This window comes from Harpia harpyja, chromosome 8 (assembly GCF_026419915.1).
Source record: "Harpia harpyja isolate bHarHar1 chromosome 8, bHarHar1 primary haplotype, whole genome shotgun sequence".
Classification (NCBI taxonomy): domain Eukaryota; kingdom Metazoa; phylum Chordata; class Aves; order Accipitriformes; family Accipitridae; genus Harpia; species Harpia harpyja.
The window spans coordinates 2,998,625-3,022,242 of NC_068947.1; the positions used below are offsets into that span (position 1 = coordinate 2,998,625).

At 37.5% G+C, this 23,618-nt stretch overlaps 1 protein-coding gene across 1 annotated transcript in view; it reads left to right on the forward strand.

Moving 5' to 3' along the window:
• The window catches only part of PDK3 (pyruvate dehydrogenase kinase 3), a 57,417-nt gene that overhangs the window by 8,249 nt on the left and 25,550 nt on the right, over positions 1-23,618 (forward strand). The window contains exons 2-3 of the mRNA XM_052794759.1: positions 14,046-14,187; positions 20,495-20,566. Of these exons, the coding sequence (XP_052650719.1) occupies positions 14,046-14,187; positions 20,495-20,566 (214 nt within the window). The remainder of the gene's footprint in view (positions 1-14,045; positions 14,188-20,494; positions 20,567-23,618) is intronic.

The window sequence follows — 23,618 nt, forward strand, 5'->3', positions numbered from 1 at the left end:
CACAGCTGTTGCTTACAGGCTTCATGGAAATAACCGATGGTGATGGCCCCAGGGTTGTGGAAATGGGAAAACACGCTACCTGTACTTGTCTTTCAAAGAAAAGGAAGAGGACATTAGAGTAAGTCAGGTGGACTGAAGTAGCTGAAAAAATGATAGAGCTAATGCTGAAGTAATACATAGATAAGCACCAAGAGATAATAAGGTGGTAAAGAGACAATAAGGTGGTAAAGAGACAATAAATTGTGTTGAGGCAGTCTGATTTCCCAGTTAATTTGATGTTTGCTAAGGCAGCAGCAGCAGATGCTATATCTGGCTTTTTATGAAGTTTCGGCACAGTACCACGTGAAATTCTTAATTAAAAAAAAACACAAAAAACCTATGGAATAACATTAAGATGAGATTGCTAATATAGATGTGCAGCATTCTAGTGGGATGACCCCATCCAGGAGCTGAGCACCCCCGCAGGTGCTTGCTGTTGGCTTGGGGGAGAGAATAGGAAGGCTAAAAGTGAGAAAACTTGTGGGTCAAGATAAAGACAGTTTAATAAGGAAGGAAGGCGGAAGAGAAACAAGTCATGCAAAGGCAGCCACTTGCCACCTCCCGCGAGCAGACCGATGCCCAGCTGGTCTTGGTGTAATGGCTGTCTTGGGAGACAGAGCCACCCAGTTTTTCATTGCTGGGCATGACATCATGTAATGTGGAACATCCCTTTGTCCAGCTTGGGTCAGCTGTGCCGGCTCTGTCCCTTTCCAGCCTCTTACCCACCCCCAAACCCACTTGCTGGGGTAGGGGCTGGATGCAGGAGAAAGAGAGAAAGCCTTCATCCTGTGCAAGTACTGTTCGGCAATAGCCAAAACACAGGTGTGTCATCAACACTTTGTCACAACTCCAAAGCACAGCACCTTATGGGTTGCTGTGGGGAAAGCTGACTCCATCCCAGCCAGACTCAGTACACATTTATGAGTAACACTTCGTATATACTCTTATGTTTAACTAGCAGTCATTGATCTTCACAGTACTGTTCTGTGGAGAGTGAGTAGTATTTCTCTAGTTCCCCATGGCCCAAACCAATATAATCTGTAATAGAATTGGGCATAGATTCAGGAATTTTTATCTAATTCCATAGTAACTATACTAAAGCAGCTCTTCTAGATGCCAGTTATCCTTACTATATATTAGTAGTTTTTAAAAGCCACCTTTTCCCCAAAATTGCTAAAGATATTTTACAGGCTGCTACTTAGTCCTTTTAAAATATGTTTATGATTTTGTGTGTGTTCTTGGAGTCAGTTAAATGTAATTTTTCTTCTTGGGATAGTAGGTTGAAAGGATGGATTAGAGCACTGAACTGCCACTGTGAAATACACAATTCTTTTTCTGATGCTTTGTGTGTAAGCAAGTAAGAGACTATTACTGACCCTTTTTTGCTCTGAATCTTTCTTGTAAATGTGACATTCTCTCTTACATGTTCCTTTGTCTTCTTAGTTAAATTATTTTCTTTGCCTGGGAAGAGGCTACTTTTACTCTGTATATACATAAAAAACCTGGCACATTAGTTTGTAGTCAGTGTAAAATAAGTAACACAGTATTATAAATGTTTTAACCAACTTAATTCCTTAAAATAATACACTTGTGCAAATTTTCGTTGATTTTTTCAGAATTGGGTTTAAGACTCTGTAAATAGAGAAAGAGGCAAAGTTAAAAAGTTACAAAACTGCTTTTTGCTAAAAAAAAAAAAATTACATTTTAACTGCTACATCCTTCTTTATTGCTTTTCTTAAAGATTTTATAGACTGGGTAAATACATTTGAACCCTGGTGACTAGCAGTGGCATAGAGGAATCCTCTAATCTTCTTTTTTGCAATGTGGTTTGTTAATCATCAGAAGCATTTTCTAGCAAGATGTTTAACAGTCTAATACATTTCACCTCACTGAGACTGAAGGGAAACTGGATCATATGGTATTTGCAGTATTTTTATGTAATTGCTATTAACTGTGTGAGTCTTTGTTCATAAATGTTAATTTTATTTATGCTGGAGATTTGGAATTTGGCATGTTGACAGGGACTAAAGGATAAAGCAGAGATTTGTATTTTTCTGGAACAGTTAGGGGGAATTATGGAAGTCTTCCACAAAGGTTGGGGAGGAAGTTGTCAAAGCTGTGAGAGCTTAGGGAGAGTGTTAAAAATTTGGAAAATCTAATTGTAACCTTCAGTGTGAAATAGATCTTCACCTTTTATGGGCAGAAAAGGTGATTATAAGCTCAAAGGAGCAAAATTCAGTCTTTTCTGGTTAGTTTATTGTAACAGAATCTGATCAGAGAGCAACAAATGGGGAATAAAGTTTCTTTGGCTTGGTGTTTCAAGCCTCATCTACATTTAAAAAAAAAAGTTTTAAATTTGTTTTAAAATTTTGAGTCTCACCAGAACAAAACACTAAATTTGTTTTGTCCAGGATCTCCTTTTTGAAAGCCATAGAGCCCTTTCGCAGTGTAGGCCAGAGTTGATGTGCTGCACAGTATGCCACCTCTTTCCTGTTCTCAGACTCTTCCCTGCTTGGGTCTCAGGAGTGTTAGTGGAAGAGGAGCTGGTGTAGTTTGAAGAGCCACTTTTGTTTTTTAGAGGCTCTTTGCGCTTGGTTAGGGAGGGAGTCTTTGGGCTGCATGGATCACTCTAGGATCAGGAACCTGACCTGGGCCATGGTTTCTCCTAAGAACGTTTTGGCTCTTTGCCTGCCATGTGGTGTGGGGAGTGCCTGTGGTGTGGGCAAGATGAAGCTTAGCTGCTAAAATGATTCATCTGACTTTCAGCCTACTTGCGAGTTGCCCCAAGGAAAGACAACCTTGGGCCTATGTGTCTAAAAAAAACAATACAGCCTGTGGGTAATTGAGCACTGCTGCATCAGACTTCATAGATCCTTTTGATTACTGTGTTTTCTCTTGGCAAATGCTTTAAAATATGCAAAAAGTTACTTCATTAGAATTCAGTGGTAAGCAGTTTAACATTAGTTTTAGGTCAGGGAAGCTTATTTTAAAAATTCATGCTTTTATTTTAATCTGGGTTACTCTGTATAATATGTGGTACTGGTTTACAGCTTTTACAAGTGGTTGCCTGATAATCGATTCCTCTTGAGAGACATACATCTTCCCTTGAGTCTTTTCTATGAAGGGAAGGCTGTGGCTTTAAGAGTTAAAATTAATGGTTGCAGTTTGACTAAGACTTTGATAGATACGTAGTGTGTTGTGCATCTGTTAATTCCTTCTGTTTATCTGTTCCAGTTCAGTAGTAAGTTAAGCTGCTTTGCCGGCACAGTTGGTTTCATTTGGAGGACCGTTTACTGAAACAGGCTTACTCGAGTTCACAAGTTATATATTGTAACTTATATTATTATTACTACTATGTTATTTATTATTACATCAGTGTATAGCTAATTTAATAAAAAAATGTAGTGATTTCGTCCATGGTGAGCTGTCCAGTTGTGCTAATGACAGCTGTCTGACAGTTTGTCCTTAACCTGCATTTACATGAAAATGTGAACTGACTTTCTCTTGGCATCAGTGGTATTCATCTATACGGCTGTAGTAACTAATACACATAAGACATAAACAAGCTGACTCTTTCAGAGATTTTGGAAATAAGTGGAGGTAAGTATATTTTTTCTGTATACAAATTGAAGAGTAGTTATACTTGCTTAATTTTGCACTTCTTAAAGTCTAGACCTTTGATTGTGAATGGGATTTGGACTGGTCATTTAGACAACAGAACGTAGGCTAATACTTTCTATTCCAAAGGAAAATTTCAGGACACCATTCACTAATGAGAATGCAAGTGCTGCAGCTGGCCTGGCAGTCAAAGAGTGCTTCAATCTGTTGTTAGTTGAATTGCATAAATCAGAAATGGTTTATTAAGCTCAACTGTTTCTGTCGTTCAGCTCTGGTCATTTATCTGTATGCTGTCACATGACTGTTGGAAATTTTAACTGGAAAGTCAACTAGCATGTGAGCTTGCTAGTTGGGTTGTACCTACTAATGAAATGGCACAGAGTGGAAATCAGTGGTCATACAGTGTTAACTAAACTTTCATCTGTGAACATAAATAATTTACACTGAGAAGACTCAAGCACCTCTATCAGTGTGCTTTCCTTTAGACTGCAAAGGTGCAACTAGTAGTGGGAATTGGACTGAAGAACAGAAACAAACTATGTGGGAAAGCTTACTTGCAGACTTTAATTCCTCTGGCTTTAGCCTGTTTTCTGGCAGTAGCTGTTTAACAAAACTTAATTGTTCAGACTTCATAAAAGTGATATGTTATTTTTAGATCTTACTGAACTATAATAATTTTCCTGTCCTTAATTCTTCAGGTTTCATTTTTGAAACTTCAGAGTTACTCCAGTTTCTTTAGTGACATAGAATCAATCTCTTAATGCTGCTCCTATGTGCCAAGTGAAAGCATGTCCTTGAACCAGGCTACTTTAATGAAAAAATTATAGGTGTTGGTGGAAGTAGCCTTAGAGAGCAGCGATGGAGCTTGGGCTGAAGCTTAGGTCTGAGATGTCTAAAACCAGGCTGAATACCTAAGGTTAGTCTGGGCCGGATTCTTAAATTTGGCCATCTGCTGGCTACCTGTGTTGGAACAGCTGTACAGGCTGTGGTTGCTATCCTGTAGCTCAACGTGGTTAGGTCGGAAAAGGGAATCCAGTTTCAACCTGCAGCTTTCCCAAAGGCAGCCTGTGGTAGAGAGGGAGGGTCAGCAAGAGTCGGCATCTCCAGTTACGTTGTGTGTGTTCTTTTTCCCTTTGCTTCGTCGTCTTCATTGGGTTTTACAAAGCCCTGTCTTTTACCAAACAAACAAACCCTGTATGTGTTTTGTGGGATTGGTATTTTTAGTGGTTGGTGAGATAAATACCTAGAGAGTATGCTGAAAATGTCTTTATTTCTATTGGGGAATAGGAATGCTTTTGGAGTTGGGGTTGTTTTGATTTTGTGGTGGGTTTTTTTGTTTTGTTTTGTAGCCACATTTATTGGTGCTGTGCAAGCATGGTTTGTTTGCCTTTTAATGTATAGCTCGTGCTCCAGAAATGGTGTATAATCAGTGGAATTCATCGATCCTTCTTTAGTTCTGTTTTCCTAGCTTCAGCAGCAAGTTATTAGTTTTAGCCTTTGCTCAGTCCGCTCTGATGCCTTGATCTTCTTGCGTATTCATTCGAAGATTTCTCCATCCCTCTGCTTCACTTTTTTGTTTTTGTTTGCCTGTACAGGAGCTAAAAAGTACTCTGGAAGCTCAAGAGAAGACAGTAGATATGATCACTCCTGCCTTCCTGTCTTCCTTCCATTATTTTGCCCTAGATGAAAGCAATAGTAGTAGTTTCACAGGGAGAGGAGGCGAATGGCTTCTGATCTTGTTTTTATGGACTCTGAATGGAGTCCCTCCTCTCAGACATAGAACAGGTGGGACTTATCTGCTTTTGAGTGTTAAAGTAGTGTGGTATCTACTGTCTCAGCTTGGTGTTAGATATGTAGTTAATGGAGAGAACTAGACCTCTGGGTGTGGTGGAAAGACTAACAAGAGCACTTAGTTTCTTCTTTTCCTGTCTCCTCTGACAGATAAGTGTTAATACTCAGGAACTACTGATGCTTTTTTGATGTGACCCTGACAGTCCAGTACCTGCTAGGGATGTGACAGCAATATTAGGTTTTCAAAGCAGGTGACTTTGATCATCAACTGTGAAGGACTACTACTGTAGTCTGTTCTCAAATGGGTATTTAATGAATGTGGGAATCTGGCAGCTGAACTGAGAGCATTTGATAATGTTCTGGAGGAACTGGAGTTCATGGTATCATGCTGAGTTTCTGCCCTCTTCTGCAGCAAAATCAAGGTTTGTATACAGCCTTCTGTATGGAACTAATCCTTTTGTAATCTGAATCTTGGGCAGCGTAGTATTGCACTGGCAATTTGTAGCATTTGCCAGAATTGAATCAGGGTCTGCTGCGTGTGTGTGAATTGCTTCTACATTGTTTGTGCCTCTTGTTGCAGGATGCAGAACAAAAGTTTTCTTTAGGTCCAGCTTTGCAACAGAGGTCTAATTCCATCACTGCAATGGAAGGAACTGAAAAGATACTGGTTCAGAGGGAGCACTGTGATAAATGTTCATTCCTTCCAATTGAAAAATACTTTTTTTTTTTTCCCCCTAACATGCTATGGGTATATGATCCCTAGAGCCTGAGTGGGCCTTGTTATCAATGTTACATTTGTTTTCCATTTCTTAGCACTATGGGGTAAAAGGTGAAAGAGAAAAACAGGGAAAAGAGGAGTAAATGTTCAGACAAGAGTTGAATCCCAGAGCGGGGAAAATAGATTAGTAGAGAAAACTGTCTGGAAGTAGGTCTCTGCTTCCTGAATTTCCTTTGGATTCAAGGTCCACCAGTGATAATACTGATATGTAACCCCGAAACATCCCACTTTTAATCTTTTCCCATCTGATGGCGTATATACATTTAGAAGACCTAATGTGTTCAAGCCTGCTTTTGTGACCTGTGTTACCTCAAACCTTCTGGATCATGTTTTATTTATGTTTTCTTTTTTCCCCCCTCTGATACCTGTCTAATTGAATAAATGGCACGATTTATTTTTGGTGGAAAAAAACACCTTTTCACACCTAAGAAAATTGATTTTAATATTAAATGCCACCTTCTGGGTGAACTTTCTATGAAATCTTAATGTCTTACTGTCTTATTTAAATAAATTTACCTATATTCTCAACTTAAACTTGAGCAAGAACAGTCAAATCAGTTCTTCAGGTGTGTCATACTTCACTGCATAAGCAAATCCACTGTCATTTAGAGACACTGTCTCTTGTGGATGGTCACCATTCCAAATGCAGCAATGTTTGTGTAGGTACCATTCCCACTGTGTTGTTAAAAACCCTGGCTTGTTTCTGTCATGTGTAAGACTGTTATATGGAAGGTGGTTGTCCATAGAATATTCTTCACTGACCTTAGTTTGATGTAAAGTCCAGGAGATCACTGCTTAGATCCTTGTTCGACTAATGCATCTTCTCATTTTCTGTATGTTGAAGGGTGTATCTGTTGTCAGTCTGTTACACTGACTTGTACTTGAACAGAAGAGTCTCAAGATTGGCATCACAATCTCCCTTTGGTGCTAGTTTTGAAGATTTGATGGTGGCAGAGAGGAGGCCATGAATATGCTTTTCTATGTGACTTTTGTATAGGGTGACTGACTAGCCCAGACAGGTAAGATTGTTCAGAAGATTGAAGATGGTAGAGCATTTATTAAACAACCTCTTTTTTTTTTTTTAAACCTTTTTAAAGACCTGCTGTGGTGACACTTGACATTTCTTTCAGTTTTTGCGCTAGGTATGCATGCAGTAGTAATCATTTGAAATAATTTGAAGATTACTTCCTTCACAAATATCTTGCTTTTTATTGCCATTTTTCTGTCAAAGTAACTTCTATTGTATAACTTAATTTATGCAATCCGTGCTGCATTTTTACTAGCTCTGACTTCTTTCAGAGTTCTCCCTTTTTGCTTGTTTTTCTCCCTGTGTGAAATTGCCCTGCTTTCTTTTTGCAGGTGATTGACAAGATACGTGGTGATGACTTTCTTCCTCTTGGGTCATGAGAGAATTAGGGCTACAAAGAATGCTAGGCAGTGTTCGGTCTAATCTCCAGTTCAGAGACTGAATCAACTAGCTTGATGTGATTTGGGGCAGGTGTCTAACTTCACAAGTAGAAGAGATGGCAAAAAGACAGAGCAGGTTGCTGTCTTTTACAGTGTTTTACCATCAGGAAGTTTCTGTCAAATTATGACTTGAGTCTTCTGCAGTTTGAGTCTAATGCTTGTTTGGTCCTTGATGAACTAGGTTACTGCTGCCTCTTCTGTAGTGAACTGTAAGGCTTTGAAGAGTGTTGCTGTATTGTTTATCTGTTTTTTCTTAGGTAAATCCAGTCAGTTTCATTCATTCCTTTGTCACTGCCTGTTTTACTGTTGTGGTCATCTGGATTTCTGCTTGGTCCATCTACCCTTTTAGAAGATGCTCAGAAACTGATGTAATTTACCAGTGTTGAGTGGAGTGTGTTCTCTTACATGTGCTTTTCCTTCATCCTCTTTGGTCAAATTCTGGGTTAAGTTATAAGCACCGTAGGTATGATCTGGGAGTTTCTTAATCAGCTTGAAAGTATAACTTTCATTAAGAAGAGTAAAAATCTAAAGATAATCTAGCATCTTGACCCTGAATTAAAATCTAGTCCCTTAGAAGACAGAATTACTTTATAGGGTTATTTTCTACCATGCAGAGTGTACAGGGCTGCTTTGTTCCCTGCAGCAGAGTAGATCTATAGCAAAGAGGTAGTATGCTGTATGGTTTGTTCTTTATGTTGCCTTAATGTGATACTCCTCATTGAAGGAAACGTGTTTCACAATTCTTCCACTTAAAGCAAGAAAACTGAATCATTGTTCAGTTGAAATCAAGTATTGCTGTATTATAGACACTGGGAAATAAAAGTTGATGATGTGTGTAAAATTCTGAACCCCATATATCATGTGATGTCTTACTTTGCTTTCTTCTTGGCTTTGAGGATAAGAAGTGTTTCACTTTGAGTCTTCTAGTATTTCCATTTTCTGTTTTTTTTTTTAAAGCATGCTTTTAGAGATCTATTTGCTTTGTGTGTTTCTGTGTATATAAGTGTGTATGTATGAAATAAAACGGATGCTGTCCACTAGAATGTCCTTTTTTGGCTGTTCTGCCTGCATTAAACATTGATTATCAAGTTGCACAGGAGTTTTAATAAAGTATAATTCAATTCTAGAGATAACTTGCATACTTAATGAAAGGGTCAAATTTACAATGTCGGTAGTATATCCGTCCATTCTTCACGAGGTTGTTAAAGCAGAATATTGCTTAATTCTTCTGTGGAACTCTTGTCACAAAAATCAATGCAGAACTTGTGAAAACTGAAATAATTGCATTTCTGATGTACTGTTCTGAAAGGGTTTTCTTTTCCTAATGCGGAATCTTAGGTGTCTAACAGCTTATGTACCTCAGAAATGGTATTTAAAATCTTTAACAACTCAACTGTTTGACATGAGAACAGTTATTATTTGCATACCTCCAAAAGTAGGGTTTTTTTTCCTTTGTTTTTATTTTTTCCATTAACGTGTTCAGGACTAGCTAAACTATGCAATGAAATTCTGTTGGCTTTTGAAAGGATCTGAAGACTTGGACTGTTTTTCTGTGTTCTCACAGGTAGCAAGATATTGGAGGGTAATCTGTTACACAGCTTACTGAAACATTTCCAATAGATACGTAGCTAGAAACAGTCAATTCAAGAAACAGGATTCAGACTTTTTAGTAAGCTGTAGAGGGTCCAAGGCTTCCAGGTGCTGTGGTTTCTTGGGCATTCTCTCCTTTCTAGTATTTCTAATCTCTCATACATGGCATTGGGAACTTCAAACTCTTGCTTGAGTTGATGTTTCTTTCATGGATATAGTGTAGCATGCGGGCAGATCCACAAATGAGGTGCTGATATTGGAAACCTATGCAGCTGCCAGTTTAAGGAAATAATTTTCTTAGCTGTTTTTCTTGAAATGAAAGTCTTCCCTAACTTCTGACTTGCAGACAATTTTCAGTATCTTGAAATCTCACTCCAAAACTTTTAATCTGCTTTAAAATATTTTAAAAAAACAAACAAAATGCTTTAAAATCTTCTCAAATGCTTTGAGTATTTAAGTATTAAAAGCACAAGTTGAACTAACAACTTTTTGTTGTGCTCATTTGTTACAAGTGCTTGAAATCTAAATTAAAGTATTTGACAGCTAAGCAGAAGTATATTGTATATCATTACTGAGTCTGTAGAAAGAAACTGCTATGCTACCTCAGCAGATCAGTCTTCACTTAAAGAAAATGAATATATATTTGTATTGAAACACTATTTAGGGTGAAATGTTAACCTAGCCTTTATTCAAAGTCAGCAGGAATATAAAAGTTGCACAGAAATCCTTAGTTATAAAAGGTGTAATATTTTAATGGAAGCACATCCAATGTTCAGAGAAAGTTGAATCTAAAACTTTGAAAAAGTCTTTGGTGGTGGGTTAGCTGTTTTTAATTTGAACATACTCATTTTACTTAAAAAAAAAAAAATGTAGATGGAAAGCACTAGTAAAGAAGGCAAGACAAAAAAGAACCCTTAATAATCACTAATAGTTAAATAATGAGTAGTGGACTGTAAAAGTGAAGGCAAAGGCCTTGCTGTAGGTTTAATGTCAGGGTGGGAATGCTGTATGGATAATTTTATTAGAAACTTTTCTGTCCCTAGCAGTGTAGGTTCTGTTTTGTTGTTAGTTGAACAGTGAGGTCCCACTTCCCTGCCTTGGAGCTCAGAGTTTGTTAATGGCCATTGATAGCAGGATGGCTGTTCTGAGGTGGACCCACAGCTTTTTCTTTATTCTTAAGTCTTGAATGCTTTTCCTATTTATATCCTGTCTCTGGTACAGTATTTAACCAGTAGTTGCACTGATGTCTGTAGGACTACTCAAGACAGTAAAATTACAAATAAAATATGTATATGAAGCTTTTTCTTTATGCCAGTGATCCTCGCATCTTCTGACCAGACTCTTCTGCAGTATTCCTACAGTTGATTCAGTGACTTACAGGTGAAAATTCATGACTCCTCAGAGTTAAAAATGAATGCTAATTTCATATAATTTAACAAGGTGGCATAAAGCTGTATTTGCAATGCATTGCTTCAAGTATAAAAGCAGTGGGCCTTCTATTAGTAATTCATAACAAAAACTGTACTCCTAGTATATTATAATGCCATGCTAGCCTTATACTTCCATGTCATTACATTCTGCCTTGAAGTCTGCTGCTACTGTTGGGCTTCAGTGCACCATAATTAATCAACTCTCTGACACAACACCCCGTTTTTGGAAATTAAGCTAAATACAATCCTTGATGCCTAGTGCGGCGTAGTCTGCACTAGGGCATACTGCATTCTTTCTTCCATTTGAATTCACGCAAAGGTAAGCAGGTCATTGTTTTATACATGTGTATTACTGAGTAACTGCTTGGGGGCTGCAGTGTAAATCAAGGAGGGATTATTCACAAGTTTCACTTTCACTTTAACCATGGGAGAGACTTCAAATTCTCTTGAACTGAAACTGATGGATTTAAACTGGCTTTAGCCTACGGTGCTTAAGACAAAAGCCTGATTCTGGGAATGTATATTGTCCCAGCTGGAGTGATGATAAAATCAAGAAAGAATGCTGTATATTTTGAAAAAAATGTAACAAAGCAAAAATAAAGCCAACCTATAAAAAAAACTATATCTGACTATAGGCTAAACCTGCAAAAGTGGTGTTACAGCTTATTAGAATGCTGTTTCTGGAAAGATCTTTAGAACTTAGACTTACTTGTGTACAATAAATTATATTCAGAAAATACCTAACTTACAGACTCAGGTTTTATTTTTTGTAATTAGTAGGATGTTCCTCATTTTGATGAATGTAGTTGTACGGGCATTGCTGTGACGAAGAGCAGCCACGGAGCAACTGTTAGGACACAGTATGCTTTTTGCTTCAAAAGCTGGAGGATATCTAATTATTGCTGATTCTAGTGAATAGCCATCCTCTCCTCCTGTGCATGTGCTGTTTGGAAAGCAGAAAACTGACCTTATTCTAGAAGCTGAAGCAACTCTGTGGAGGCTCAGATAAATTGCATGCAGCTAAGCAGCTGATACTCTGACTGTGTGCCCCAAACCAAAAAGATATACTGAAGTTGTGGTGAAGCAAGCCTTCAAGTTAGCAGGCTTGAAACAAAACTTCCTTTCCTTTTCCTGCACTGGGCATGCAAAGGGACCCCAAAGGGCTCCGTGCCTAAAACATAGCGGTACATTAGAGCGAGGCAACTCCTTGAAAAGAGACAGTGTAGAACTGCTGGGGTGAGACAAGTTGGAGATGTGCCCTTGCTCGTGGGACGAGAGGAGGTGGGTCTCTTCTGCCAGTCCTGCTTTCCAGTCTAGCAGCTTTTGTTGTCTGCCTTGCACAAACCCAGGGACTGTGTCCGTGAAGGGTCCCCATGCCCTTTCCCAGACTCCCGCAGGCTGTGGGTCAACATTTCCTCATTGTCTGGACTGTTACTCATTCCTTTTGCTTATTATTGCCTAGAAAATAACTAAACTTGCTCTCAGTCACTCTTGGGAAGAAGCAGTCATCGCCTTGGTTCCTGAGGGTTTTTCCAGCCCAGAAGGTGTATGGTGAGCTAGTCAGAGTCTTTCCTGCTGTCCAGCCACAGTCTTCCTAAAGAACTACTATATACAATGACTTGTGAACAAACAAGTGTCTATCTATTGTAGGTGAATTGGTATCTAATTTAATTGAAGGGTTGAACTCTGAAATCATTACTGTGCTTCACAGAACACAATGATGTAATGTCTTGTTTCCTCTATCTAATTTTGACAGGATGTGTGTATTTGTAATTGAAGATGTGAAAATGCAAGTAAGTAAAATAGGTCCAAATATTTGCCGGAAGAACAATAATAGAATTGCTGACACCAATAGAATTTAATGATCCACTGGTTGATGATACCTAAATGAGCAAGAAAAAAGGGAAACCCTAATCCTTCCTGCATATTCCCCCAAGCCTGTGTTACGGTTTGGGAAATAATCCATCAATGCATGTTACCTATGCAAAGAAGGTGAAAACTCTGCTGTTCAGCTGATTATAATGGGACTGTCTTAAAAAGTATCACCTTGATTGTGCTGGTTGCTTTGTACTTGAGTCTTTCAAATTGCAAATCTCAGTGATTGTGTGCCTCGCAGTGCTTTTAACGCTTTCTGGTTTGCTTGAACATAATTTATAGCGCTTGTATTATGCCTTCGCTCACAAATTTTGCAGGCGGTTCTACTGGTTATCATCACAAAAGACACTTGCTGTCTTTCTAGACAAAAGCAGAATACTGACTGTTCATTACAAGTAAAACATGGATTATTTTTTTTATTATTTTAATTTACCTGGACTCTTTAGAAATTAGTTATGGTGGGGCGTTCCCCCACTTGTGAAACGCTGCAAAATACCAAAAAGTATGTCAAGTCAGGTCTGATCTTCCATCTGAATTACTTGCGCAAGAGTCTTAACATCTTAAACTTTCAAATATTTGTAGTTAAAGTTTTATAGGTATCTCCAGTAACTAGTTTAGCTTAATGCTATTGGTCATATCAGTCTTCTGGTTCGTGTAGGGTGGCTCCAGAGAATTATCACTGTTCAACTAGGTCCGCAGCAAAGCATTGTTGTTTTGCTGGATCCCTTTTATTTGCTTGCTGACTGTTTGGGTTTTTTTTTTATTATTTTATTTTCAAAATACTGTGCTGGATAAAACTCTATTTTAAAAGTGAAAGTCCCAGATAATCTCAGCTGCAGCTTTTCCAAATGGCAATGTGGTGATGAGCACTGCACTTTCCTTCCAGGTAGCTAGTGAGCATCTTGAAGGCTAGTCCTAGGAGGGATGATGACCTTTGGCTGGTCTTTCCAGGTGCTGCCGAAATGTTTAAGTACTTAGTAGGTTTGAAGACCTTGTGACATGAAACATCAGCCAGCTGTTGCTGTTCTTTTTTGTCCCTTTGTTTTCGCTCCTTACCCTCTGTTACGTGTGCAGCATGTACTTTTTAAAAGCTCGCTTTAGTAGAAAAGTCATACTGATAAAAGCTAGTATTTTGGGGTCTTATTTCGAGCTAATATCAAGTCTTTGGTATTTGATGATTTTTATTTACAGGATAAGAGGTTTTTATTTATAGGAGAGAGGATGAGATTATGTGAAATTAGGAAGAATGTCAGAAAAAAGGAGTTAAGCTCTAGGAAGATAAAAGTATCTAATATGTGTCTTGGGAGTGAGAGGGAAGTGAAGGTGGGTACTGAAAGAAATTTTTTAAACTGTTTTTTATTTCCACGAGTGGATTTTTTTTTTTATTTTCTAGCACTGGGAAGTCTAAAATTTGATCTGCTGTAACAGACATCTGTTTTTTTCCTTCCTTCTAACAGGTCGTGACAATGCATGTGAGAAGACTTCCTATATGTTTCTGCGGAAAGAACTTCCTGTGCGACTAGCTAACACAATGAGAGAAGTCAATTTGTTGCCTGATAACTTACTTAACAGGCCTTCAGTTGGGCTAGTACAGAGTTGGTAAGTTTAAAAATATTGGATTGAAAAATAAGTGTAAAACTAACACTATAGTTGTTGCTTTACTTGCAACTCAGCTTGAATTGTCTTGAACTGAAGTCTGTTTTCTGCCTTGAGTTGTTTATAATGCATGTTTCTTGTCAAATGACGTTTCATTTTCTTCTGTCTCATGTTAAGTAAATACTCTAATATGGAACTTAGAGATAAGAATTTGTAAGTTAGTCTTCTAAGTTAGTAAAAGCGTACTGTTGTCTCCCAGATAATTAGAATCGGTCAATAACTTCTAAGAGCAAGCTTTTAAAATATTCCTTACTGTATTGCACACATGAGTTCTTGAAATAGCTGTTCTTTTGCCTTATTCTTCCTTTGTCAAAAATACAGAAAGAAAATTTAAACTATCTGTTCTTCTTATTGCTATATCTTTAAAATCATAACCTGGTATTCAGTGGAAGTTACAGAACAGGTCAGAAATCTGATGTTGTCTGGTAAGTAACATTCTCCATTGTAATAACTAGTGTATATCTGAAGTGCTTCAAAGTCCTGTCATCTTTTCCTCATTAATTATTTCTAGCCTACTTACATGTTCAGTGAGATTTGGAGACTACTGCCTTGTATGTATTAAGCTTTAAAAAATTGTTGTTCATGGGGTATTTATTGTCTCTCTATCTGCAAATACTTGACACAAAGAATTGATGTAAAAATATCTTTGCAGTATACAACAGACTTCCCTTTGTGAGTAACAGCTTGTCTAACTGAACAGCGACTAATGTTGTAGGCTTCTGTTAAGTTCAGTTATAGCCCTTGAGCCAAGAAAATTCCACATTGACTGTACAGTGACTGCTGGGTTTGGTCTCATATTTGTCAAGCTTCAGACTTAGAAAATATAAATTAGGGTATGTGATACTGTGTACTATGGTTTAAATATGTTTGTTTATGAAAGGTAACACTAGCTGTCTTGATGACCATTTCAAACATAGTGATTAAGTGCTTCAAATAAATGTAAATGCCATGGAGCCACCCAGTAACAATCACTTTGTGGTTAAGTGGCAGCTCGTAAGGTTTAAAGGCTTGTATCATCTGTCTGATGTTACCGGAAGCTGTTATGCCAAATACGAAAGAGTGGATAATATGCAAGCCTTTTAGGCTTTTCTAATCTAGATGACTTGTGAAGCTGTCTTTAGTGAAAAGTGGACAGATAGGTGAATGAAGTGGCTCTACAGCATAATTTTTTTAGTCCAAATATATGTTCTGTGGCATATGCTTCTGCCCTGCAAATACAGAGTTGAGCAACATCTGGATCACTTCTGGCAAAGGAACTGAATGGGTGTTTAGAGTGGATGTCCGCTTCAGAATTTTTTCTTAGGGGTTTGAGGACTTATGGGATGACTTTTATGACTGCAATAGATACTACTGATTTGAGAGTTAAAAAAAAAAATCACTCCTGAGTGTCTTAGAATATATAGTGACTGTAAGACACTTGTCCGAGTCATGTATTTTATATGATCATGTGATTTGCACTATCACACCTATAGATGGATAGTTTTCTATTAAATGTGCCAAAATATCAGACTGTACTGTGATAAAGTTCAAGTGGACATCCAACCCAGAGATGGAAGTGTGAAATCAAAATGTTTGTTGTAGTGTTCTTCTTTGATCCTCAGTTAACTAACAGTTTTTGTGGCAAGGAATATCTTCACTGAGATTACGCAAGAATATTTTTGTGATTTTAAGTCAGAAGTAACAAAAGTAACTGTAGCATGTTGTTTTTCTGATTATAGATATGGACTTTGAAAAGTTTATTTCTTATATTTCTGTTTAGAGGTTTTTATTGCTTGTTTAAACATTTACCTGTAGATCATAAGTCCTAGTGATACACTGGTGCTAAACCTTGGGCAAAATTTACTGTATCAGTAGAAGACTGAAACAGAACAGTTTTATTAACTTCAGTGGGAATGACCTTGAGCATTATGCAGCTATGCTGATAGCAGGTTTCGAAACATAGTTATAAATCTGAAGTTTAGGCATATCTAGAAAGAGATTCCTGAATTTTATGCAGTAGAATAAATAAATATAAATTTAGCTATTCAGCTGTTTTGTGAACTTGTAAAATGAAGAAACCTCTTCTTGATGCACTTGTTTGATACTTCAAGAAGGAATTTTTTTCAGATCAGATTTCATGATCCTTTATTTTTACTATGCCATAGGTTGAGAAAACTTGACAATTTATTAACATGCAAACAAAAAAATCTGACGTACATTTGCCACAAGTGAGCAAAGACATAATTCAATGCATTATTCACCTTAATCTGTTTATTTGCTAATTGTCAGTAATTTATGTAGCCACCAGCATATTTGATTTATTTACGCTACCACTGTGCACTAGAAGCCTATGTGTTTATGTGCTTTTGGTGAGACTCCAGATTAGCTGGAGCTTTAAAATTTGAGTTCCCAGTCTATTCCTTAATGTCGGCATGCCAAAAAATACAAAAAGCTCCTAATCTTTAAAGGTTTTATTAAACTTTTAAATTAGATTAAGGTGGCTCTGTAAATAGCTGGAACTTAGGTTTGGTGGAGTGAGAAAACAAATTAACCCTGCCTACTGTATAGCATGGATCCTTTCCCGTCAGTCCTCTATCCAGCCAGGCAGTGACGTTCTGTATTGCACAAATTTCCTAGTCCCTTAAGGTCCCTGGGAAAGCAACCTCATCTTGTCACTTCTGAGAATATGCTCCCTGCTGCAGGCAAGCCCTGTTCTCTTCTCGGTTCTCTAATCCATCTTTATGGTCGTGCTGTAGGCATTTTGCTTCCTGTACGCTCCTTGACTGCACTGTACTGCCTAACAGATTTTACAACTGATTGCTTGATTGCTCTCGGGAAAGGTGCATTTTTTTCCTCCTCCTTTTCTGGGTTCCTTAGTCTGATGTGTGCAGCAATGAGGATAGGCAAGACAGCTGTCCTTCCTTTGTGCTACTCAACTGTGCTTTTCTGAATAGAGCTGGCATTACCCACAAAGCCAACTATGAACAAAAAAAAAAAAGTGTTGCATTTCAGTCTGTGCAGGTAAAACATTACCTCTGTCCCAGTTCGAGTTTGTAACTTTGTTTAAGTGTATGTTTTGCATGGAGTAGCAAGGGAAAGAACAAATTGAATCAAAATAACACAGTTAATATGTTCTGGCTGTGAACTCCGGTGATTCCAAATAACAGACAGATCAACAGCCAGTGTGCTAGGGATCAGCAACTTATTTTCAGTTTTTCAAAATTAATGGGCAACTTCCTAGTTCCAAAGAAGTGGGCCTTTTTTAGGCCAGCTTTAAGAGGGCATTCTAGCTAAAGTGCACTGCAGGTAGGACATTGAATGCATGGCAGAATTACATAATAAAGGATATCATCACTAATTGGATGTGATGAGGGAAAATGGTTACAATAAAACCTTGTAATGGATGAGCTTGTAAAATATCTAAAGTGAGTGTGGGGTTTGCACAATATGCTACTAAGTCATATCTAAAATTCACATTTTGATTAACCCTCACCAAATTTGTCGTCTTTAGTACTTTTGTCTGGAAAAGGCTATAAATTTCCATTTATCTCCTTGGAAAGATTAGAGAAATCAGTACAGTTTGGGGATTAATAATTGTTTTTTGTCTATTTTTTATGTTCAGACTATGCTAACAAGATTGTGTTACCATGGAGATATGTTTTATCTTTTCAGTGCTTTAGTGTTAGATTCTAAAGGAAAATCTTAGTGAAATACACACAGGGAAAAAGCAAATCTTAGTGAAATACACATAGGGAAAAAGCAAAGGTATTTTGCATGAATTAAAAAAGAAAAGAAAATCTGGAGTTGACATTATGGGCATTTACAGTGATTTCATGTATGAAATGTGCCATTCCAGAATTATTACATTTGGCAGACTAACAAGAATTCAATCTACCTGGCAGTAATTAACAAAAGAACAAGGCTAAAGGGTGCTTGAAACTAAAGAGCTTGCCCAACGAATTGTACTGTATTGTGACAAAAAAGTAAACACAGGAAAGACAACAGATTTGAAGGGCATAGGCTTTGATTTCTGCTTTTGATGACTCACCAAAGATAGCAAAATATAATTGACATTCTCTTTTTTTCATCTGTGGGGTTTTTTTTTTGTAGATTTGTGTCCTGTATAGTTGTATTCATTTACTAATAGTATAGCAAGTCATCCATTATTCTGGTACTTTTCTCCTTTATTCTAGCTGGCTGGTAATTGTGTGTGAAGTGTGTTTAAAACACCACAAGGTCTTGCTTTTCAGTGCTTGATAAATCCTGTAGTTACCACCATCATTTATCCATATCTGCACTCACAGTTCAAATGAAAAGAAAATTCAAGGAAATAGATGAATTTTATGAAAGGGGAATGACCTTTTTTACACACACTAGCTATTACAGGAGTGAACTGCATTGCTGACTGCTTGCTGTTAGGCAGATTGTAATGGTGGTGGTGGTGAAGACAATGTTGTGAATTATTTATTACAGCTAACCAGAGTTATAAATTTCCTTTTAAACAAGCTTTTACTTAATTTCTTTAATTTTGAGCTGTTTGGGAGGGAGCAGGGGGGGATGAATTTTGTGTAAAAGCTGGAAGTTACAACTGGATAAAAGAAAAATGTACAGCATTTGCATCTCTGAGTTTATTTAGAGACTTGGGATAATATACAGGGTATTAAAACATCCCAGGTTGGGTGACGTATAGTGGTAGGCATTGGACAGTGGGTTTGATTTGTTTGATGTAAGATTACTTTTTTGTAGCTTCATTTAGTCAAGGGATTGGAAGAAGTAGTAAAAGTGATGGAAGAAATTTGAGTAACTTAGATTTGAAGTTAACCTTTTCTCTGAGCTGGTCCCTCTAACTTGCTGGATACAGTGCTTGTGGTAATGATCTTGACTTCTAAAGTAACATCAATTTACTTTAGATTCAGAAAGAGACATCTAAATATTGTTGATAACTCTGTCTAAAGGAAAAGCATTGCCTGTTTCCGTAGTTTCTCTATCACCACAGATATTGAAGAGAAATCACTTTAGCACATTTATAAATTTCCTTAGAGCATTTAGTTTGTGTAATCTTGCTTTGTTTCAGAAACTCACAGTTCCTCATTGGTGCTATGTTCAGCATTGCAGCGTAACGACCTCAGAAGCTGTTCCACCTGCTGGTTGTGCTGAAGACTGGTGACCATGTTTGGCAGCTTTTTTCTGGTTGAGACCTGCTTTAGTCTTTTTCTGACTGAGTTTTCTGCACAATTACTTCCTGCATTAGATGAGAGAAACACTTGGCTTGCCCCTGCCTGATGCTCTAGTAGAACTGTTGATCCTTCAACACAGGAGTAGCAGTGTTTGATTATTCCAGAGTACGAATCTCAATACAGCATAGCAGTAATGGTAGACAGCAAATCAAATCCACACAGCACAAAAATCAGGTATCGGCTTCCTTCAGTACCAGAAATACTCATTGCTGTTTTAGCCTCAGCATCAGCACAGGGTTGCTGATGTTTGTTTGAGATTTCTGGTAGGAGGTCTGTAGTAAAAAGCACCTGCTGTGTTGCTTCTCAAGTGTGGTGGTTGTCCTGGATCTTCAGAAACAGGACTTGCAAAATATTATATGATAAGTGGGGGTGAGCAGCTTTCTAATAACCTCTTCTGACTGACTTTGCCACAAGAGAAGCTGTCACTTCTTTCATGACACAGAGGTATTGAAGCATCTTTCATATGGGAAGAAGCTGAGAATCTCCTTAGAGATATTCAGCAAGCCATCTGGACTGTTCAGCCTGAAGAAAAGGCTTGGGTGGGCGGGGGTACAATATGAGGAGATGTGGGAGTGTGTGAAGGTGCGTACTCTTCTGGAGTACTGTGGTGGGACCAGCTTGGTGCAGTCTTGTTAGCATGGCTTTTGGGGAGTGTTCCCTGGAGCTTTATTTTGGAAGGAATTTTGGATAGCTCTGAGGAATGTGGGAGCAGACTAACATCTGTACAAAGTGGATGACCAGGAAATCAAGATCCAGGGATGAACTAAGTTACATGAAATTACAGACCTGCTTGATTTATATAGCAGTTTTCCTGAATTGTGGACCGTAGGGTCATAACCAATACTTTTTAACTCAATATATTTGCTTTCTTTCTGTTTGTTGCAGAATCCCACTTTATTTTAGCCTTTGCAGAGAACTGTGTACTATGTTTCCGTTGTTTCAGATGAGGTCGTAGTCTTAAGATTAAAAAAAATTCAAAAGTAATCTAGGCTTAAGTATTTTAACTCCTCCTTTATCATTTTTGCTTATTTCAGGTACATGCAGAGTTTCCTTGAGCTTTTAGAATATGAAAATAAAAGTCCTGAGGATCCGCATGTTCTGGATGAGTGAGTAATTTGTTCTCTTGTGATGGTTCATTTTAAAATCATCTGTCTCAAAAAACCAAGTGTTTTTGTACTATAGGATAACAGTGATCTTATTTGTAAGGTAGAATTTGTGCAGCAAAGGCCAAAATTGTAATCTGGACCAGAATATAGATATCTAAGTGCTTTTGAACAATATATTCTGCATTTATACAGTCTGATAGTTTAAGAAATGGCATGAAATTCTTCCTCCAAGGCTTTATCGAGAAGACAACATGCCTGTGAGAATATACTTGTGTATCAAACACTTGTGATTAAAATGTCATTTTAGTATACATTTTGCTTAGTACTGTTGTATATAATGTGTATTAATTTACTAATTTATTAAATACTTTGAATTTTTTGAACACTTTCACTGTCAGTCAATGTGTTTATCTAAAGCTTTTTTAATGGACTTCAATTATTGGTGTTCACCTACCTCATTGTATATTATTACTTATGTTTTGAAAAGAAAGGAAAGCTTAGCCAATGTTCTTTATCAACAAAATCATATTAAAATTGTCATTACAATGTTTCCTTGAAATCTGTATGCATGAAACAGGAAAAAACCCCCCACATGTAAGTGAGAACAACAGGTTCAACACATGCATCAGACTTAAAACCAAACCAAAACACCCCCCACCCCCCACCACTAAGGTCTGTGGTTATCCTGTACTGTATAGCAGTCAACTTTGTTTCAGGAGATTCCTTCTTGCAGGTTTTTTGTTCCGTTGATTGCTTTTCTTAGGGTAGCTTGTCTTTTAACCTTGAATTTCTTTTTAAGCTCTGGAAATCTTGCCTGATCAAGTACTGCTTTATAGGAAGTGTTTCATAAAACATCTTGCAGTCCAACAAATGCTCTGTTTGTGCAAGATGTGGCCTGTGCAAAAATGGTGCTTTGTCTTCAGTTAGTTTCAGATACATTAACGGCTATGTTAGGTTAAATAAGGGTTTCATTAGGTAATGCATTTTAGATGTTAGGCTCTTTTGGTTTTGAGCATGTTATCTGAGGTCTTTACACTTTATTTTTTAAGTATCAAGCAGTACGTGGCAGGAGAAACTGAAGTGCATGAGTACCAACTTCCCTGTGTGGCAGAACTGTAGAAGAAGCCGTAAGGGTTACAGACTGAGTGAATTGTAGTGCTATTGAAAGTAACTATTTTCTCAGTGCGAGTCCTAAGCTGGAATGCTGTATTCAGTTCTGGGTACTACCTATTAAGAAATTAAAACACACGTGGACAGTATTGATGTGAAAGGAACAAGAATTAGAGACTTGGATAGTTCTACCTCTGAATAATGTTGAAGGCGTTTGTTTAGACTGGCAAAAAAGAGATTGAAGTGTGAGACACTGGAAGTCTGAGTGTGCCAAAAAAAAAGTCACTGTAATAAAGGATGGTTGGTTCCTTTAAGTGAAGAAGTGGAGAATTTAAAAATGGCTGATTTTTTTATTAAAGGTGAGACTGTGCACAGGGCAAAAAGTACAAATTGTAATATTAGTGAGAACAGACTGAAAAAGACCATTTCAGAAGGCTGTACAGCATCCCATTTTAAAAGCTTTTAAGAATATATTAGATAGCTTTCAGTGATGTTCTAGGCATGCTTATTCTGTAGTGGATAAATTAGATGAGCTTTTTGACTACCTCTAGCTGTTACATTTTGTGATTCTGTATTTACAGCCTGTTTGCTGCTGGGACAAGAATTTCTGTTTGTGACTCGTTTAGCAGTAAGTTTTTCTACTGCTTGACTTATAAGAACATTTTGAGTGGGATTAAGTTACCAAAACTTAGGTGTCTGTTGCCTTTTGAGATGGTGTAAGCTGTCCTAGACATCTAAGCAAGCCTGGCAAGTGTAACAGAGGTCCTGTTAAGCCTATAACGTCCAGGATGTGCAGGTGGAGACAAGGTGGTTATGTAGTTTCTGGTACCATCTTAGATGTTCTGTATTTAGGTAACTGAATTTCAGCTTTTTATGGACTTCAGAGGTTCGAGGTAGATCACTATATATATTTTTAAAAGGATTGATGAAGAGTTTTCTTGGAGATCTGTTTTTAGAGTCTGTTCGTAATTATCAAATGAATTATCTGATTCTGCTATATGGATAACACACATTCTTGATATTGTTTCATGGCAATTGGAAATATTGTTTGAGATGCTCTATATTAGTATGATATACCAAATATTTGATGATGAACCAAATATTTACTCATTCAGTATAACTGTTAAAAAATGTTTGAAATCTTGCACTTATTGTATTATATGTAATTAAGTACATATAATAAGGATGTTGGGAATTTTTTTGCTACCTGCTGAGGTGAAGTCCAGCTAGGGACTTTGACAGTAAGAGTCATCTTTTATACTGAGTTTGGCCTGTGAAAAGAGATGAAAGATGTGTTATATGATTAAAGAGCAAATTTATTCTTCTTGACAGTATTGGATAGGCTACCTAAGATGAGAAAGTCAGACTTACTTTCCTGCACTTTGCATGTCCTCTGTTCTTAACTTTCTGAAGGCTATGCCATTTAACTGGATATTGAGCTGTAATTAGCTATTATTTTAATATTCTTTGCAAACTATGTCTTTCAAAAATATTCTTTAACTACATCATATTTGTCTTCTAATAGCCCACAGATAAATCTAACAAATTTCTCAATCCCTGTACCAGTATTCCATGTTGCTGCTGTCTAGTCCTATCCTACTTTTATGCATTGTGGTCAGAGGAGAAATATTGGGAACTCTAGTAGTTAGTGAACTACTTTTCAGTGGGAAGAAATCCCATGTCTGAGTTCATTTATGTTCACATGAGTTTTCTATTCTTCTGTAATTGCATGTATAATTTAATACAGAATTTGAGCCATTATCTGGGACACTGTGGGTAGTGCCTTTAGGGATGCATGAATAGGAATAGTACTTTTCTTCAACCAGATTGGTTTGCTTAGAGAGGGACATGTGGAAGTTCACTCTATAAGGTATGCCTGGTCCTTTGAACGAGAGCCTTTCTTGTCCTAGCAGTATCTGTGGTATATCTCTTTGAGTACCTT